The sequence below is a fragment of the Sarcophilus harrisii genome, chromosome 1 (genome assembly GCF_902635505.1).
Source record: "Sarcophilus harrisii chromosome 1, mSarHar1.11, whole genome shotgun sequence".
Lineage (NCBI taxonomy): Eukaryota > Metazoa > Chordata > Mammalia > Dasyuromorphia > Dasyuridae > Sarcophilus > Sarcophilus harrisii.
Window position 1 is genome coordinate 74,358,666 of NC_045426.1, and position 22,007 is coordinate 74,380,672.

Here is a 22,007-nt window from a genome sequence, read left to right on the forward strand (position 1 = left end):
GTTTGGTCATGACACTACTTAAAAGTGTTTCCTTTCCATATTCATGAGCTTTAAAATGTCTTCATTTAATTATAATTTCTTTATCATTCCATCTTTACCTCTGCATTAGTACCTCAACTATTTTCTTCATCTTTCCAGTGACCAGTAATCTGTCTTCCACTCAATTTATTCCCAGGCTATTATATTTAACAAAATATGTTGTCCTTTCTTCCTTATCTTGACCCCTTGTCAAATCATTCCACTTTATACTATTTTCTGCACTCAATCCCTTACTTCCTTATCCTCTTCCCAAAAATGGCTTGCCAAGTCCCAACTTTGGATTATTCCTGATGCCTTCTCATCTATATGTTTCTGCTAATGAAAGGAGCTAGATGAAATCACAAAACTGCTGACTGAATTCACTACAAACTTCTATTAGAAAATCTAAAGTAGGTCTTTGAAGCAAGAAAACAATTTCAAATTTTGCCTAATTGATTCACTCTCTTACTCATCTTGACAGCTATATCAAAATTTTTTATCCTTCCTGAAGCTTGAAATGACACTGGAAAAACTTAAGACCATTTGCTAAAAATCTACCTTTTCCCCTTCCTCCTCATCTCATTTGTCTCAAATGATCTTCTGCTACCTCCTTCACTTTTTTCTCACAGAAGATATTGCTGTTCCTTGTTGATCCCCTTCTATTTCATTTTCACAGCAGATTCTTTCTTCTATTATCCCTTCTTTTAGTAATTTTGTATATCTTTTATACATAGTTATTTGTATGTTATCTTCCCCATTGGGATGTGAGATCCTTGAGGGCAGGTAACTTGTTTTTGCTTTTTCTCATATCCCTGATGCCTGGCACATAATAAGCACTTAATAAATGTTGGGTGACTAAGGATGGTTTACTACACCATATGAAGAGCTATTGAAGGAACTTGATATCTATCCTGGAAAAGAGTAGGGAAATATAATAACCATATTCAAGTATTTAAAGAGTTTTCATGGTAGAAGATCTAGATTCATTCTCTCTGGCTCCAGAGAGCAGAACTAAGAGTAATAGAGTCCAGTTTAAAGACATAAAAGTAGTATTTGTTTAATGAAGAGCCTCCTATTTCTACTGAGAAAAACAAGCTATCAAAAGATGAAATAGACTGTATCTTTTAGTGATATATGCACCTCATTTGACTTGTTGAAGTGAAATGTAGGTAAATACTTATTGAAGATGTTGTAAAAGGGACTTTGGTGCATGTATGTGTTAAACTAGATAACACCCATTAGAGTTATCAACAAAAAAGTTGCAAAGTGACTTTTTTGTCTCATTTATTCTCTAGAGTGATCCATTGGCAATGGTTGTAATCAAAGGAAGGAGTACCCTCATTGATGAAACCACAGCTCCTTGACACACTAAAGTAAGAACCAAAAAAAAAAAAAAAAAAGATGTAACTGAAATGAATATTCAAAATATCCTGATGATGATTCTTTGAGTAAACAAAGAGTGGTGTTGTTGCTAACTCCTGCACAGATATAATCTCTATTGAATTATTTTAAGAATCAAAATAAACAATATTCAATGTACAAATAATACCAACAATGGCTCTTGACATAAACATAGAAGCTGGAAGTGTAAGAGACAGTGTAACCAGACTTAAATGTGTAGCTGTATTATATTATTCATTTCTAAAGGGATTATCATGCCATCAAATCAAAAGTCATCTAGTCTATACTCAGTTGTGAAACATGGCAAATTTTCTTTACATCTTTGGAGACTGCAGGTAGTTTGGGAGAGAGTTTGGTCCCAAACTGTCATCCAGGAGGTGAATCATGGTGTGCAGGACTGATGCCACTTTCCATAACTCACTATCTTCAGGGTATTGATCAATGAAAAGTACTAGACTTTGTTCCATTCCAGTAAGAATCTTCTGAATCACAGTAGCATTTAGCCATTGATGGATCACCTAAAAAATTTTAAAAATCAGTTATTAAATATGAGATGTTTATGTTCTTTGGTCTTTGAGAGAACTCAATAATAATGACAAGACAAAAATAGCTTTGAGAGACAACAATTGTGTAGTGAATTGCATGCCAGACTTGGAGTCAAAAATACTTGGTTTCAAATCCAATTTCTAATAAGTATCAGAACCCTGGGCGAGTGACTTTAACTCATCTTAACCTCAGTTTTACCATCTATTAAAGAGGAACTTACCTTACAGAATTAATATGAGGATCAAATGAGATAATGTTTGCAAAGAAAACTTTAAAGTGTTCTGTAAATATCAATTATTATTATTATTATTATAACTTTACTAAGTTAGTCAATAATCATTTATTAAATGTTTATTCTGTGATGGGTGCAATGTTAAAGACAGGATACAAAAAAGGGCAAAAGTAGTCCCTCCTTTCAAAAAGTTCATGCATGTTCTAAAGGAGGAGTCAACATGTAAAAAGTTTTATAAAATCTCATTTGTGGTACATATTAATTAAAGTATAATTCTAGGCTTATCTTTTATCATATGTAGATATAGTTATATACACAGATTTCAGCATAGATGAAAAACATCAACATTTGTCTATTGAATACATAATATGTGTTTGTTTCATCTTGGACATATGGAGGGGTGGGCATTTTTTTTTTTGACTAAAGTGATGATTTCTTTGGTATCAGGTACTTTCAACATGGAATCTTTATCTGCCAATACAGGTTAATACTTGCTCTGCAACTTAATTTTAAAATTGCAGCATTTAAAGCTTAAGTGGCATGTTTACTGTCACAGCCAATGTGTGTATAGATTGAACTTGAAGCTAATCTCTAGGCTCTAAGACCACCTATCCACCCATTGTATCATGAGGCTTCTAAAGTGTACGTTTAATTATTTTAGATATTGTTCATTTATACACAAATCCCTTCTGCCCAAGACCTGCCCTTACACCTTTCCCTGGCATGATAGGGATGCTGTGCTCTGAAGGATTAAATCTATGGAATTCAAGTTTGACCCACAAAGTTAGTACAGCTCCGAGTGTTGCAGTACGTCTATTATTCAAAGACTAGTCAATCTAAGTTCATAGAAGTTAATTATAAGATTTGCTACCAGATATTTAAAGCCATAATAATTTGTAACATCATCTACTAAGTTGCACAGAGGCATTGATTTCATTGATAGATGGAACAATTATGAAACAAAATTGCTGATCTTTTTTTTTTTTTTTTTTTTTTTTTTTTTACAAAATTAAACATGAGTTTGAATTAACTGGGAAATGCAATGTTGAGCTGTTGTGGCTTGGTCCAGTGAATAAATAATGATAAGTTAAAAGATTGGAAACCCCAATTGTTCACTCTCTGCAAGCTAAATTTATCTAGAATTCAAATTAAAAATCTGAGTCCTATCTTTTGGCTATCAAATTTATAGATTTTATAGATAGATAGATAGATAGATAGATAGATTAATTTATAAATTAATTCAATTAATTAACCAAGGATTAAATAATATCAGTATTTAACCAAAAGCAAATGGATTCATCTTACAAAAATACTTTGAATTTTATTAAAATCTACAAATATTCAACACTTTCTCAAATAAATACAATTAGTTTTCCACAACAAGGGGAAAAGAAAGGAAAGAAAATAAGCACTTATATAAGGCCTATTATGTACCAGAAACTTTGTGAAGTGCCTTTTTTAAAATAAATATCTCATTTGATCCTCACAGGAACTCTGCAAGGCAGTTTCTATTAATAGTCCCAGTTTATTGTTGAGGAAACTGAAGTTAATAGAGATTTCAATGACTCCTATAGGGTTAAATAAGACAGTGTCTGAGGATTGATTTGAATTCAGCTCTCTCTGCCTCTAAGCCTCTGCTCTTCCCATTGCACCATTAGCCATTTCTGAAATTGACAACTGATAAACAGCAATTGAGAAAGTTGATAGATTGGGAGTAAATGAGATTTTGTTTGAAAAATCCCTAAAGGAAAAAGGTATAAACAAAAAAGAATGACCCTGATTTACAGGAATAATACCTGTTTGTAGATTTGGAGCTTGCTGACTGAATGGACTAGATAGTCTTTGGCTTCTGACCAGTGGATATTACAATTCCCATGATTATTGTTGTCAGCTTCAACTTCTGAAGTGTTGAACAAGGCTGAACATATAAACTGCTCCAATGAGCTGTCTGTGAGAATCTGGAAATGACACAAGAAATGTTCAGAAAAGGAGCTTTTTTTCCTTCTAAATGACACTGTTTTGTAAATAATATCTCATTTGTATAAAATCAGGAACTCTGGAAATAACTGGTTAGTGAAGGTAAGCACCAGGGGTCAGGCATCTTACTGATTCCTTCTAGATGTTTACATTGTAGAGAATTGTTTAAATGGTTCTTTCAAGAAAACAAAAGGAAAAAAGCTCTCATTTATCTTATTTTGCCAAAAGGAAAAAGATAAGGTTGTTTTATAAGCACAGTCAAGAAAGGTGGTGCCATCCAAAATATTCATCAATGTTTTGCCTAAATGAAAAGAGACTGATTTTTGTTGCTATTTTTGTCCTTGGAAAATAAAGTCTATTAGCTCATAAGCACATTATTTTCTTCCTCTGTTTTGCTAAGCTCAAAGAGTAAGCCAGTCTGAAGAGTTCAAAAGTAGATATGAATTAAGGAGGGTCAAGCCTGAATAGAACAATATTATGTTTTTTGTTATAATTGATCAATTTCTTCTATTACACAGATGGGAGGTTGGGATAGAGTTCTAATTTCATCTTTAATTCAACTGAGTTCAATAAACATTAAGAGCTGACTTTACAATATATTGACCTAAGCCAGAAAACATAAAAATGCTTATTATTACTACCCTCTCCCCTTAAATACTCTCATTTTCTGGGTTTTCATGTTACTCTTGATTTTCCTCCTAGTTATCTATTCCTTCTCATTCTCCCTTGATTGATCATGATCTCATATCACAACTACTTATTGTGAATATGCCCTCTTTTCTTTTTACTTAACACTTGCTCATCTAATGATATTATGAGCTCTCACAGATATTGTAATGTTGAAGAAACTGAGGCAAGATAGAGATTAGAGAGTTTTTAATAATTTATTTGAAAGGGAGAGATTATGCTGGGGGCATGCTTCCCCCAGGGCTGATGTCCAAAGCATCCAGCCACCAATGTGAGTTCTCAATGACATATATATGCAGGTGACTCAGCTACAGGGGTAGACTGAGGCAGGGGCAGAGTCAGAGCATTGAGAGTGGGAATGGGACTATCAATCCAGTTCTGATAGGGTTGAGGGAAGCATGGAACATTCTGATAAACTGGGATTACAGAATGGGGAGAGGCACCCAACATTCTGAGGATGTCTAAGATAGAAGGTATTTCTCCTTATCTGGATAATCATGATTAGGAGGGAGGGGTGTTGTTGCAGGATTGAGCAGAACAATTAGGAACTGAGGCAGAACAATTCAGGGAAACCAAGGCAGAACAATTAGGGAAACTGAGTCAGGACAATAAAAGGGAACTGTGGCAAAACAATATAAATTATCATATTTATGGAAATGGAACCCAAATTTATATATCCAACATTAGTTTCCCCTCTGATTTTCATTTCTGGGAAATCTTGTCCTCTGAGAAGACAAATATGTCTTCCCAATTGATTAGCAGACATTTTTAAATGAATGTCCCCTAGGCAACTACAACTCAACATGTCCAACAGAGAATTCTTTTATTTTTTCTATGTTTATTTTGTACATACATACATATATATATATGTATATTATATATATATATATATATATATATGTTTAATGCCTTACTTGGAAGAATATAAATTTCTTAAGAGCAGGGACTGTTTCAATTTTGTCTTCATATTCCTAGCATAGTGCCTGGAATATTATATACACTTGATGGCTGCATCCTGCTTCACAAAACTGTAATTAGGAAGAATGATGTGAAGGCAATGAAGCAGAATTGACTGTGAGAAATTCAAGAAGGGAGGGATCACTTCTATGAAAAACAAGGTTCAGAGTGGGGATTAGCGAAAACTTCATAGAAGAGGGAATACCTATGCTGAGCCTTGATGTCAGAAAAAATTTTTACAAGAAATAGGTGAGATATGAAGAGTCTCATTCCACACACAGGGAATGAATGGCTTGTAAAAAGGTCCAAAGCAGAAGAGGGCAAGATGAGACAAAGCACAACAAAAGTTAACTATAGTGTAGAGATATACAGGAAAAAAAAGTACAACCAAAAAAGGTTTTTATGGTAGGCAAGAATCAGATTATGGAGAGGCTTAGAACTAAAGATTATGAATAGGAAGAACTTATCTGGCCCAAATCTTTCATTTTACAGAGAGGAAACTAAGGGCAAAGCAGTCAGAATTTTGAATCTAATCTGGCACAACAGCTTTTTTTTCTGGCTTTCAACTTTGTTCTAATCACTGTGCCAGGGTTGGGGCAATAAAAATGCAACTGAAATAGTCTCTGCCCTCAGAAGCTCATATTCTGTTACACAAGTGTCAAAACACATAGACCACAATACTACCAAACATGTACCAAACAAGATTAAAATGTAGTTCCCATCTGATTTAAATTTATTGATATTTTAGTTTAAAAGTGAAATGTATTTACATATGTGGTTTTCTAAGTCAGTGTATGGTTAGCAGGGATATTAATGAATAGCTTTGTTGGCTCTTGTTCCTGTTTAACTTGGATACCACTTCTATTAGGCAGAGGGAATATATTACATATTTGTAAGTAAGAATAAAACAAGGACACTTAAGAAGGAAGAGACCACTCATAATTGGGGAGACAGGTAAAAAGGGAATCAAAGAAAGCTTCTCAGGGAAGGTAGCATTTGAATTAAGTATTAAAAGAGAGATAGGGAAGAGCCCCATGCTTAAGAAATAGCATTTGTGAATGCAAGGAGGTAAAAGATATAGCAAAATTAGGAAAAAGTTGTCTATCAGTGTTGGTTTTGTATACTAAATGAGTACATAAAGATGATTAGTATGAAATTGGATCCAAATAGTATGTGGGAGTCAGATTTTGAAGAATCTTAAGATGCCACACTAATATGTTTGAATTTTATCCCATAGACAATGGAATAGCCAATGATACTTTCTGTGCACGAGACCAATAAAAAATAATACTTAGTGACAAAGCAAGGATTTGAACAAATCTTCTGGCTTCTTTCCATTTGACTATCATCTGCATTTTACGTAATGAATAATGGTGACTACACAAAAACATGAAACATTTAATTTTAATGAATTTTTAATAAAACTGTCAAAAAGTAGCTGTTCATTGAATACATGGATTTTTCAATGTATTGAAATGCTGAATGCTACTTCCCTGCCTTCCATCCCAGGCATACAATTTAATCATAAACCTAGAAGCAATACCATACAGTCCCTCCTACCCCTAAGCAGGTACCATTTGGACATCTAAATGTGGAATGTTGAATGTTTTAAAATTTATACAAATGAAGGGGCAGCATTCTCCAATTGAAAAATGGTCAAAGGATATGAACAGACAATTCTCAGATGAAGAAATTGAAACTATTTCTAGTCATATGAAAAGATGCTCCAAGTCATTATTAATCAGAAATGCAAATTAAGACAACTCTAAGATACCACTACACACCTGTCAGATTGGCTAAGATGACAGGAAAAAATAATGATGATTGTTGGAGGGGATGCGGGAAAACTGGGACATTGATGCATTGTTGGTGGAGTTGTGAACGAATCCAACCATTTTGGAGAGTAGTTTGGAACTATGCTCAAAAAGTTATCAAACTGTGCATACCCTTTGATCCAGCAGTGTTACTACTGGGATTATATCCCAAAGAGATTATAAAGAAGGGAAAGGGACCTGTATGTGCACGAATGTTTGTGGCAGCCCTTTTTGTAGTGGCTAGAAACTGGAAACTGAATGGATGTCCATCAGTTGGAGAATGGCTGAATAAATTGTGGTATATGAAAATTATGGAATATTACTGTTCTGTAAGAAATGACCAACAGGATGATTTCAGAAAGGCCTGGAGAGACTTACACGAACTGATGCTGAGTGAAATGAGCAGGACCAGGAGATCATTATATACTTCAACAACAATACTAGATGATGACCAGTCCTGATGGATCAGGCCATCCTCAGCAACGAGATCAACCAAATCATTTCTAATGGAGCAGTAATGAACTGAACTAGCTATACCCAGAAAAAGAACTCTGGGAGATGACTAAAAACCATTACATTGAATTCCCAATCCCTATATTTATGCACACCTGCATTTTTGATTTCCTTCACAAGCTAATTGTACAATAATTCAGAGTCTGATTCTTTTTGTACAGCAAAATAATGTTTTGGTCATGTATACTTATTGTGTATCTAAGTTATATTTTAATATATTTAACATCTACTGGTCATCCTGCCATTTAGGGGAGGGGGTGGGGGGGGTAAGAGGTGAAAAATTGGAACAAGAGGTTTGGCAATTGTTAATGCTGTAAAGTTACCCATGTATATATCCTGTAAATTAAAGGCTATTAAATAAAAAAAAAAAAAATAAAAAATAAAGAAGGAGAGTATGCTGCAAAAAAAAAAAAAAAAAAAAAAAAAAAAAAAAACAAATGAAGGGGCAGCGAGGTGGCAGCTAAGTGGCGCAGTGGATAGAGCACCAGCCCTGAAGTTAGGAGGTCCTGAGTCCTGAGTTCAAATTTGAACTCAGATATTTAACACTTCCTAGCTGTGTGTCCCTGGACAAGTCACTTAACCCCAATTTCCTCAGCAAAGAGAAAAAAAAAGTATACGAATGAGAAAATTTAGAGCTGAAAGGATTGGGAAAGCTATAGAATTCAGTCCTTTCATTTGATATAGATAATGGTACAGTGGATGGAACACCATAATTGGAATCAGGAGATCTCAGTTCAAATTCTGTCTCAGTTACCAGTTGTATGATCCTAAACAGCTTGCCCTCTATTTGCCCATTTCCCCATCAGTAAAATAGGGGTAATGATAACACCTACCTCCCAGAATTGTTATGGAAAAATAAGTGAAATAATAATTGTAAAGAACTTAGCATAGCTCCTGGCACCATAGTAAGAGCTATATAAATGGTCCCTGTTTTGTTCATTGGACAGCTAGATGGCACAATGGATATATTGCTGGACCTGGAATCAGGAAGACTAATATTTCTGGATTCCAGTTCCTGGCCTCTGATACTTACTAACTGTGTAATCCTGAAGAAGTCGTTTATCCCTATTTGCCTTAATTTTCTCATCTGTATAATAAACTGGAGAAGGAAATGGCAAACCATATCAGATCCTATGTCCAAGAAAATCCCAGATGAGGTCATGAAGAGTTGGACATAAATGAAATGACTAAACAACAAAAGTTATCATCATTTATTGTTATTGCTGTTATACAGAAGGAAACTGAAGCTAAACAAAACTGCGCCAGATTGCCGTGTCTGTGTCATGGAAGCATAGATCTCAAGTGGGTAGGAACATCAGAATGCACCCTAGTCCAATCCTTCATTTATCAGCTGAGGAAAATGAAGGTCATTGAAGGTAATTTGCCCCAAATCACCCAAGTAATAAGGATCAGAAGTGAGATTTGAATATCGGTCCTCTAATTCTGGAATAATGAATATTGTCATAATAACCTTTTTTATGCCTTAATTGAACAAAGGGAGTTTTGTGCTTATATCTTCCAGATATTCTTAATCTGTAGGAAAGATGTGGTTTCAGGGAATTTTGTCATACAATCATTGTAAAAAAGATAAAAACAAAATTATCTTAAATTCTCTGCACATTTTAGGCAACTATGGGACTATGAAGATGAGTCTACTGTAGAAAATCATTTGTGAAAGCCTGCTTGCTGCTTTTACTTCTTTTTAGCTCTGAGTTAAAGTGATCTTTATTGATTTTTTTCCAGGGGAAAAGGTCAGAATTTGATAGGTTAAAAAAAAAAACTAGACATCTTTTAAATACAATTGTACCAGTCTGCAATTTTCATTGATGATTCTGACCAAAATGAATTGGATCTTTATTTTAGCAAAGTTTTTCAATTTAATAAATTTGAGATTTATTTTTATCTTGCTCTAGCATGGATTTATGAATTCCCCCACTCCAAAATGATTATTATCTACTACTACTATTTATGTATCATATATTCCTGCCAAGCTATTCTAATGTTTTTTGTTCCTCAAACTCATCATTCAATTTCCATTCTCCATGTATACCATGTCCTTCATACTTGAAAGGCACTCTTGCTCTCTAGTGTTCTCTCTTTCCATCTCTCTCTCTGTCTATATCTCTTGCCTCTCAACTTTTAGAAGCCTTAGCTCCCTTAATTACTTAATTCAACCAAATTAATTCACTTCCTATAGGAAGTTTTCACTGATGGCCTCAGTAATGAATGTACTCTCTCTCCTCAAGTTATCTTAACTTTTCTTAACTAATAATATGCTGTATCCTTATAAAATATATACATCATCAAGGCAAGGCTTTTCTCTTTTGCTTTATGTCTTTGTGGCCACAGTTCTTAGTATAATTCCTTTTAACATAGTTAATTTGAATTGAATCATCAGGGTTTTTACTTCCCAAAACTCTATTACCATGTGGAAGAAGTCTTTTTTTTCTGATGCTTCTAAGAAGCAATAAGCTGTATTGAGTTAAGGCAATTAACCCAAAGCAAGGACACAGAAATTCCTTAAATAGAGAAATGGAATGAGGTATCCAGGATATAACTACTTGCAGCATTGATTATATTTATCTTGGGAAAATGACAAGTTCTCTGGGCCTCAGTTTCCCTATTTGTAAAATTGGTGGATTATAACTGATTATGTAAAGGTTCCATCCAATTATGGATCTATTACATCTATGTGACTATAGAAAAAATTCAATTTTGAGTCATAGGACCTGATTTCAAATTCTGACTCTGACATTTATTAGTTGAGTACCTGAGACAAGTTCTTTACTATCTCCAGGTTTCAATTTCTTCAACTATAAAATGAGGGGGTTGTACCAAAATTCCTTATAGCTCTGAATTTTTTAACCTATTATCTCTATACGTCTAAAATAAACTAGGTCTTACTTAGATACTTGAGCAGTAGCTACCATATCTCTTCTTATAGACTAACTCCTCCTTATACAATCAGCCCATTTCCCTAATAAAGTTTCACCTATTTTTTATAATCCAAGACAAAAGAAACAGTAACAGATCCTCGACTCTGACTTTAGTGATGTTCTAAGAAAAGTTGCCTAATTCTGTAAAGATGATAGACAGAGAATTTCAGCTATAGCCAAAAATCTGACTATAATCACAATAGCTAGTGTTTATATAGTAAAGTTTACAAAACACTGTTTATATCTCATTTGATCTCTTCTTCAGCATGGTTAGGTAGGTAATATTATTTGTTCCATTTTACAGATGAGGAAACTAAAACTCAGAAAGTTCAAGTGATTTGTTCATGGTCATACAAGTAGTAAAATGTCAGAGGCAAAGATTGACACTCAAGTCTTTCTAACTTTAAGGTCAACACCCTCTGCAATATATTATGTGGACATCTGGACCACTTTTTATATTGAACCTAAATGAGCTGATATTTAATATTTTTACAAGGGTAGTTTCTTAACATTGTTGACATATGCTTTAGTACTGGACTACTGCCTTTGCATAAAAAAAAAAAAAAAAAAACTTGCTACAAAGGACACTGTGCATAACCTAGAGGAAAAAATGGAAAAAAAATATATTTTCTTTGTTTTTCTTTTTAAATGAAAGTTTCATCATCCAGGAATCATTATTTTAAGCACCTACTGAAAATGTCACTGCTATTGTATAGTTCTATGGTGACTTTTAGGAGGTAATTAAGGGATGAGGGATCAATGAACATCCATACCTCATTTAACTCACTAGTATAATTCAGCATCTTCTCAACTCGAAGGTCATCAAAGCCATATTTGGATGTCAAATCAGATTTTAGCTTCAGAGGGTTCCATACAACATTCCTTAGTGACAGATTATATCCAAGTCCTGTTTAAAAACATATGCATAAGCAAAGTGCAGTCTTAAAACTTTTATCCTGCCTGTCATATCCTTACAAACTGACAGATCTAAAAGTAATATCAGCCTCTTCAAGGAAAAAAATGGATGAAAATGTTTGGATGAAAGGGCATCAAGAAATAAAATAACAAAGTAGAACTAAATGTAAATTCCCAATAGCAGAAAAATCCATCTATAATTATGAAAATTGGAAATGTAGAAACAATTTTTCAGTTAGTAAAAATACTTACATTGGGTTGAAGATACGACAAGATTGGAATAGACTAGATAGCATAACCAAGTTGAATTGGGGCTGGCAGTCTATCAAAAATCAGAATATTCGTCTTACAACACATATGTAGATGGAAAAGGTATGATTTAAGGTAAAGTGGCAGCTAGATAACCAAGTGAATAAGTGGCCAGATCTGGAATCAAAAAACTAATCTTTCTGAGTTCAAATCCAACTTCAGACACTTACTAGTTGCATAACCCTGGGAAAGTTATTTAACCATTACCCTCAGTTCCTTATCTGTAAAATGGGCTTGAAAAAGAAATGCCAAACTACTTTAAATCCTTGCTAAAAAACCCCAAATGAGACCATGAAGAATTGGACACAACTGAAATGACTCAACAACAACAATATATAATATAACATGGAGGAATTTTAAAATGAAAACATACAAACATCAAAAAAATAATGAGTAAACAACCCAAAAAGTAAAATATAATGACTGATCTAGTAATCAAGATAGATTATAACCTGTTATAACATATGAAATATCACTTTACTTAGAAAGTAAAGAAATATATTCTCCCTGGAGAAAACCTCAGGTATCATCCTCAAATATTGGTTAGAATGAGTTAAATAATGTATGTCTCTTTCAGATTCATCCATTTTTAGAATTTCAAAGGATTATGAAACACTTCTGGCCCAATTTTAAACCAATGTTTTAAGAAAATCCTTGTAGTCTATCAAATTATCTACTCTGCTTCTATATGTTCGTTGATAGAGTTCACTACTTATTGAAAGTGCCTCTTTTACTCCTAGACAACTCTAATAACTACATTTTCCTCTATGCTCACCAATAATTTTTATCCATAGTCTTATTTTCCTTTGGAGCAACACAAAGAAAGTGCTCTTCTTCACAATCATCCTTTAAGAATTGTAGAAAAATGATAACTCCCTTTAGGAAATCTCCTTCCTAGGGAGGACTCCCTTCTTCTGGTTATAAATATTTTGTTTATTTTTTACTTTTACCAAAGGCTAATAGAGGAGAACTCAATGTGGAATCAGGAAATCTGGATTTAAATTCTTGTTCTAACATCAACTGTGTTGCTTTGGACAAATATTTAACTTTTGGGAAATCTCAATTTCCTTTTGTTTTGTTTTGGTTTTTTTGGGAAGGGAGTAAAAAAAATTAGATGATTTCAAAGATTTCTTCCAGATTAAAATTCCATGGTGTTGTGAAAATCTAAAAATCTCTTAGGATTTCCTTTTTAAAAAAATTCTTATTCAAATATTTTTTTCATTCTCCATACATAGATTCCATAATTCTTTCTCTCATTCATAATCTCTTAATGAAACTAAAATGGTTATGGATCTATTGGTGACCTAAATTAAGTGATCTTAAGAAGATAATACATATAAATTTTACAATTTTGCCTTTCCATTTTATATTTGTTAGGAATCCATGAGGACTTTATGATAGGAGAGAGCTTTGAGTACGTTTTCTCTAAGAACTGCAAAATTAGACATAAGTGGAAGACTGTATGTCAAAACTGGCAAGAAAGTGACATGGAAAAGCATGGGTTACATGTAAATTTTATACCCAATGACAATTTTTAAAATATTCCTTGTTTGTTATTTTTCACAGTTACTGTAACTGCAAAAAAAAAAAAATCTACCCTGAGATTGTACTAAAAACTATAAAAAGGTCTAAATTGAATAACTCCCTTATCATCTCTTATCACTATCTCCTGCCTCTTATTCCTTACCCACCTCACTCTAATCATTAAGAAAAACAGAATAGTAAGAGAGTATTATTGTCACAGAATGGCAAAAGCCAGACCATCCACTGAGTTGAAAAGCAAGCTTACAAGACAATTGAGTTGAACTGTGTAAAGAGGTGATGACAGAGGCTTCAGAAGAAAGTGGGCCCTGGGGAAGTTGCCCCATCAGAGAACATCTAACAGCTTTTCATCTCTCTCATATAGAATAAAAGTTCATGTAAGAGTACTGGCCTCAGAAACAGAGCACAATGGCTATAGGGATGACTTTAATCAGAACATTGACTTATATAGGGACAGATCAAGAGCTAGGAAATCAAAAGAAACATTGTCAAGTCACTTCATTGCCAAAAGATTCAGCCTTCTAATATTAACAACAACAATTCAGATAAGACTCTTTATAAAGATTTTTCTCACACCTTCATCTTAGACAAGTGTCTTTCTTCACTTCTCCTAAGTAAATTACATATCCATTCCCCAAGTTCATATTATCTTTATGTAAAATTTTAATATAAGTAAATCAAATAATAAAAATGATTTGGGGAGGAACCAATATTACAGCAAAAACTAGGATAATGACTAAAAAATCCTTTAGATTTGATGGTAAGGAAATCATTAGTACCATCTGAGAAGGAATTTTTAGGAGAAATTAGGAGAAAAAGCACTAATGTAAGGAATTCAGAATATAAATGGTTATGAGAAAGTAGACACATTATATAAAGAAAACTTTTGTTAAGAAGTTTTTGAGTGAAAGGGAATAGAGATAAGTAAATAGTTTGACAGACAAGGCTGCTCCAAGGCAGATTTTTTGAGCATTAGCGAGATTTGACCATGCTTATAAGGAGATGTGTGGTAAAAGAAAAATACAATAGAGAGAGAAAAAGAGAAATTGAAAATGAAAATATGGGAGATAAGGCTATTAAAAAATCCTAGAAGAGACAGGATGTGGTGGAATCATCGATGAAAATAAAATACTAAGAAACCTGGACTCTACCATCTCCTCTGCTAATCAAATGTGAGGAGAAAAGGAATGATGTGGTAAAATTTGGAGGAATTTTTTTTTTAAGTTGAGTGATATTCTAATAGCCTTAAACTTTTAAGGAGTGTAGGAATCTAGGTCACATACACCAAGCTTTGTGTCTTATCTTAGGCCCCACAGTTTCTCACTTACAGAGTGAATTTTAAAGATCCCACATCTTGTGATTTTATGGTTTTTTATTTTTCTAATCTAATGATTTTGCCACCATACCATAAAACTAAAAAAAATCCTGACATTTCTTTAAACACTAATTCAGAATTTAGTTCTCTAAGGAAGACGAAAAGAAACCCCAAAAATAATCACAAAAGATTGATAGCCAACAAAGTGACAAATTGGTCATAGAAATGTATTGCTTAATAGCAGACTAAAGAAGACATTTCAATTATTCTTATAAGCAAATTAAGTGACTATGATGATTGAACTGATGAGCCTCAATGACTCAGAAATTATTTATTCTCTCCCACTAATATGTTTGACTCAATTTAGTTGGAAGACAACATATTCGCAACTTTCATCGGTTTATAGATATAATTTTTTGACATAATCTCATTTTCTGAGTAGTGAGCATTGGCAACTGAAGTAAAAATGTTCAAAGAAAATAGTTCTCTTTAATTACACCCTTTGTTGCAATTCTATTTGCAAGTATAAGGTAAACCAACTGGTGCAATTTGGGTAATACACAAATATTCTGGATGCCAAATGGATGCTAGCCAAATTGAGGTCACTGAACCTAACCCAATGAGGTGTTTCACGTGGCATTTTTTTTTCTTTGCAGCTTGATACCCATGAGAAAGAGAATACAGACATTGTAGCTGTGATTGTGTCTCCTATCAAGAGAATCAGCAACAGGAAATTAACCATTAATAGCTATGATTATGGCCTGTTATTTTATAGGTCACACACTGAAAAATCTCTGTAGTGAGTAAAGAATTCTTAACTAGTGACTTAGCATATATAAGTTGGTAAATCAAAAGAATTCAGAGAAGTAAATGAAGAGGGTGATAAGGCAAGTTATTTTTAGTGTAAAGAAAACTTAGTCTATTTAGGAGGTTTTTACAGATTACAAAACACTCATAGTCATTGTCTCATGTACAAATATTTTATGAACAACATAAAGTCATATAAACATGTCATTGCTAAGTTTTATACAGCTAAAATTAGGCTTCAGAATTTTTATATAGATTTCTTTGTGGAGGTGGGAGTAGGGGATGTAGCAACATTATATTATGATTAGAATACTGGACAGAATCAGGAATGTGGGTTCAAAGTCTGTCTCACACTAGATATGGAATCCTGGGCAAATCGTTCAACCCCATTGTGCTTCAAACAACTTCCTAGGAGTCAGCTATGACTTTCATAATTGCTTATGGTAATGGTAAGAAATCTTCACACTGACAAAATCATAGATTACTCATTTTTACATCATCCTCTATTAGCATAGATAATTTTTTTGCTATATATGACCATCTTAGATTTTTAGGAAACTGTTAGTATACAGTGAAATCTAACTCTATATCAAGGCATTACACAAACTCTCTATCAAGATAATAACAAATATGAATAAACATAATCTATAATTTTTCTGTTCCCCAAAAGAGTACACTTGGGCATAATGAGACACGATTATAATCCTAGTCAGCAGGAAGACTGAGTCTGGACTAAGACTAGATTCTAGACTGAATTTGGAAGTGATGAGCTGTACTACCCCATGCCAATTGGATGGCCAAGTTAAGTTTTGCATGTATATGGTAAGCCCCCAAGAATAGGGACCAGTAGGTTGTTGAAAGAGAGAAAATCAAGTCCCGGTTGGAAAAGGAGTCAGAATTTTGGCAGATCCCATTCAGATCAGTAATGAGATTAGACTTATACTTTTAGTCTGGGCAAGATAGGAAGACATGGATTTCAAAACCATTATAGGACAATAGAGAGGGCAAGTATGGTCTTCCAGATTAAGTTTCTAGATTATATCTCCATGTATATTTTCTACAATATTATACATTTAATTTGTAACAATTATAAAGTACTTACCAATAACTTCCACTTTTTCTTCCTGGAGAAATTCCAGCATCATAATGGTCACGTTTAGTCCTATTTTAGCAGCCTTGGAGAAAGTTTTGTTTATTGGTAGCCAATCCAAATCTTCTAGAGATGCTAAAGAACTGGAATTAAAATGAGAGAAAAGCCATCATTTTCAAATAAAATTAATACCCAATTCAATAAGTACATATTATTATGCATCTGTTTCAGAAATTCTTTATTCATTCCTCAGTTTCTATCTACTTAAAATATTGTTGCTAAAAGGATTTAATTCACTATTTACAATAGAACAAATATTTATGAAATACCTTCTGTGTAATGAAATAAAGGCTGTAGAACCCTTGGAAAACATTTCTTTTTACTGTTGGTCTTTACTTCTTAAAATGACCAAAAATATCAATAAGTAATATCTTGACATCCATGAATTTGATTTAAAGTAGAGTAGAGCTACCCAAAGTCACAGCCTCACTATCTCTTTCAGTCACTGGAGTCCAGATGACTGATAAAGTCCCAAGATGAAGTGGATGACCTTAGTCTTTCCAAATTAAGGTTTTTTTCAGGCCCAAGATCATGGCTTGGGCTTCTTGGTCCTTCTTGAGCTAAGAAGAGTTTTCAAGCAGAACAGAAAACAATTGCTATTCACACTTATTCTGAGTCATAAAAACCTAAACAATGAGTCACAAACTTGGGCTAGGCTTATTGTTGTCCATTCAATGAAAACCAGAATAATTCTATCAGAGTTCTAAACAAACATGAAGATAAACAAAATAATATAACAACACAAAGTACTATGTGAAATCCAAAGCTAATGAGTATTGGTTCTCTATCCCTTAAGCAATTAATCTGCTACAGTAAGGAAAAAATTCAAAAAGTCAAATACAGAATTATTTCATTATAATATAAATTATACTTTCACAAATCACGGTGATGTTCACCGTGAGAACATCAAGGTCTCTACAACATAGCAAGTATATTAATGTTCAATTAAAAACCCAATAGCCCAGAGTTCGCCTATAACATGGTTATTGGTCTCCTCCAACACCAAAGCCATAACTTTCAGCATTAGGTCAGGGGTCTACAGCTGAAACAACTAAGCAGCAGCATAGTAGATCCCATTAGTTTGTTCATTTAACTGCTCAGTTAGGCAGGTGAACCAATCAATTCTTACACAAGTTCTAATGAAGACAATTGAAAATATTGAATTTATCTTAACATAACCAATTTAGTTATATCACATATATGTGGCTGACATTAATTATTCACAGACACTGAATTTAAAAAAGGTATAAAAAGACCCAGAATCAAAGAAGTTTGAGATCATATAACGTAAGCTTCTCATATTTGCAAATTAAGTAATTGAAGTTTTGGAGACTTTTTTTATTTTCAAGGATCATAAAATTTCGAGCCAGAGGGAATTTAGAAATCATATAGTTCAGTGCTATAAATTTTACAGAAGGAGAAACTGAGGTCTAGAAGGGAGAAGCAACTTGCCCAGGATGACGCAATTATTGAAGGAAGGAAACAAGAATTTATTTATTAAGTATCTATTATGTGTCAAGCACTGTGCTTACAAATATTATCTCATTTGATCCTTACAACAATCCTAGTATATGTGTACCATTATTATCTTCATTTTGTAGTTGAGGGAACTGAGGCAAACAGGTTAAACAACTTGCCTAAGTTCACACAACTAAAAAGTGTATGAAGCTGGATTTGAACATAAGATTTCCTGACTGCAGCACAGCACTCTATCCACTGAATCATCTACTGCTTTAATATCAAGTGGCAAAGTCAAACTTCAAATCAAGGTTTTTTCACATTTCTACAGAATAATAGAATATCAGGCTGGTCTCATGGCGAATAGGAAAAAAAATAATACAGTACTGGGAGAATAACAAAGAAAACATATTTCAAGGGAAAGTTAGTGAAAAATCTGTTCCAATGCTAAAATACTTAGTGATGAGATCCTGATTAACTGGGTTTGTTAACATGAACTGGAGCATTGATGGAATTATTCCCTGGCACAGGCAGGAAAGAGCACTCTTAAAGACCATTTTAGCTCATTCTCTGTGAAGTTTGTGGGTAGCCCTGTCTTAATATGTCCAGTCAGACATTTACGTTAACTCCTGGGGTTAAATTTCCCCTATAAATCTGTCCATGGCTCACACCATCTTTGCTGAACCTCTTTGGATTAGTCTGCCCCAACACTGCCTTGTGGTGTCTTTCCCCGCACTCCTCATGGCATCTCTCTTCTTACCTCACCATGTCTCATGGTGTCTCTCCTCTCCTCCCCCACCATGCCTCTAATCTTTCTCCTTCTTATCATTAACTAACTCTTTTCGGGTGCTAAATCTCTTTTGCTATTTAGCCTGCCAGCTAAGGGCATACTCCATCCTCATGGAGTGTTCCCTTTCCCTTGGTTAATTGTGAGTTCAGCCAGGGAACTTGTCTTTTTCATGATTAACTGTTTAAAAAAAGAAGTCTTTCCTTACTGGTTATATGCTCTCCTAGCTCTATTTCATGTTTGCCATTCCTGGTATCTATTGTATCTCTTCATGTTGTCTGTAGCCTCTTTTCCTAAATAAACCTACCTTTTGCCAAAGAAGATGTCCGTTGTGAACTCCAACATTTGGTGCCTACAATCTCATCATTGGGTGGTAAAACCCAAACACACTGGAACCAGAAATTACTCTCCTAAAGGCTATCATTTAATATTGAAACGCCTGCTCCTAAATCACACCACTAAGTAATTTGTAGCACAAAGAAAATGAACTCATCAGATATTGCAATAGTATTGTAAATATTATCATTCATGTTTTATAGGAATAGATTACAGATTATATATTATAGGAATAAATTGAAGCAACTTTCTCTGAGTCATACAGCTGACCTTGATCTCTAACATCCTGTCATGATTTTGCTTTCTGTTCTTTATTTCAAGTTGTTTTATTGATAGACAGGATTTAGTTTTTAACCAATCAATCCAGACATAGTGACAATATGCATATTTTCTTGAGGTGTGATTATAAAGTAATAAGCATTTATTAAACTTCAACTATGTGCCAGGCACTGTGCTAAGGATTTCAAAAATAGTTTGAATGGTCCTAGCAATAATATTCCCATTTCACAGTTTAGGAAACTGAGATAAACAGGGGGAAGAGACCTGGCCAGAATCACACAACTAGTCAGTATCCAATGCAGGATTCAAATTCAGTTCTTTCTGATTATCCAGTGCTCTATCCTCTGTGCCCTATGGCCATTAAGTACTAAACTGATGATAGGAATGTCTGATTTCTAGTTTTTATCTAAATTCAAACTGATTTGAAAAAGTGAGCATATCAGGAGAAAATACTAATTGACTCTGAGATTTGAAAGGGATTTTAAAGTATTCCTAGTCTAGCAAAATAGGAATTCCCTTTATATCTTCCTAGAAATTAGTGAAAATAGACAAGCTCTTGAGGTGACTCCTTCAACTTTTGGAAAACTCTAATGATCAGTACAATTTTTCCCATTAAATGAAATCTAAGGATCTGTCTGCAATTTCCCAATGAGGCTAGTCAAGTCATCAGACAAATAACAAGCATTTATTCAGTTCTTCCTAAGTGCCAGCTATTATGCATAGAATGCAAATGACTCCATGTGAATGCAGGAATAGCAAAGACAGTGTCTTATTGATAAGGTCTAGATTTAGGGAACCAAAATGAGATTAGGGTTTCTGATTGTCAGGGAGTTAAATGAAAAGGTCTAGTAGCAGGTTCGGGGTTCAGGGAACTAAATGGAGAGGTTTGGCTCCCCTGTACCCGCTTGGGATTTGGCGCAAGGGTAGGGAATTTTGGGGAACTCCCTTCTGGCGGCTCATAGATTCTCTGTAAAGGAATTTACAGACCTGAAAATCTAGATAGATAATAGAGGTTTAATTATAGGGATTGGGAAGTAAGGTTAGAAATCCTGACAAAGAGGCATAAAGTCTTGTTAGGGAAATAGGTGAGATAAAGGGAGGATAACACTGAAAAAGAATATTATTCCAGCGGGCAGAAGCTCCTTGGCATAGTATGGCATAGCCTAGCATGGCATAGCATGACATGTTTGGAACCTCTGTAAAGAGAAGATTTTAGATTGGCTCTTTTATAATAGGAGCTTTGGCTACAAGCTGAAGGGAGCTAGTGGATGGAGTTCTACAAGCTGGGTTTCAGCTTGGGCTAGAATCTGAATAGAATTCAATGAGTTTCAGAACTGAACTGACTCCACCTAGATAACAGAATGAAACTGTCTTGTTTCTCTTGGGCACGGTCCCTCCTTCAAGGATTTTTAGAGTTTCGGAGTCCCTTCTTCATTATTACTAACAATAATAACAACAGATATTTATGGGATGATACAAAGTCTTCAAAGAGCTTCATATTTATGAATTTCACAATAACTCTCTGAAATAAACTGTCAAGGTAGTAATATCCTCATCTTAAAAATGAGGAAACTGAGGTTTGAAGAGATTAAGAGATTCATTTATTCTTAGGCATCAGTGATAGGATTTTAACCCAGGTCTTTCTGATTCCAAGTCCTGCATTGTATTCACAGTTTCATGCTTGATTCATAGTAGACATGAATTCTCATTACTGCTTTTTTAATAGACAACATACCTTTAGCTATTTTTATAATACACATACAGGCATATGAGAATTTAAAACATTAAATTTCTCTTTATTTAATTTGTATTTCTTTAGTTTCAGGAGAGAGTAAGTAAAAAAAATCTGTTCTTAATATCACAATACTTTTTAACAAAGAACATGAATTCATTAGATTTTGCAAGGGCTTTGCTGAAATACTATTGTTGATGCATTGATTCAAGTCAATTCCAATAGTCATGGGGTGGAAAAAGACATCCACATACAGAAATCTATAAAGACTGAAAGTAGATTAAAGCATAGTATTT

The 22,007-nt window shown here is 33.9% G+C and overlaps 1 protein-coding gene across 1 annotated transcript in view; it reads right to left on the minus strand.

The window, feature by feature from the left end:
• ABCA13 (ATP binding cassette subfamily A member 13) overlaps positions 1-22,007 on the minus strand; it is a 504,928-nt gene that overhangs the window by 405,161 nt on the left and 77,760 nt on the right. The window contains exons 7-10 of the mRNA XM_031957225.1: positions 17,072-17,202; positions 11,855-11,988; positions 3,994-4,155; positions 1,738-1,937 (exon numbers count right to left, since the gene is read on the minus strand). Coding sequence (XP_031813085.1) covers positions 1,738-1,937; positions 3,994-4,155; positions 11,855-11,988; positions 17,072-17,202 — 627 coding nt within the window. The remainder of the gene's footprint in view (positions 1-1,737; positions 1,938-3,993; positions 4,156-11,854; positions 11,989-17,071; positions 17,203-22,007) is intronic.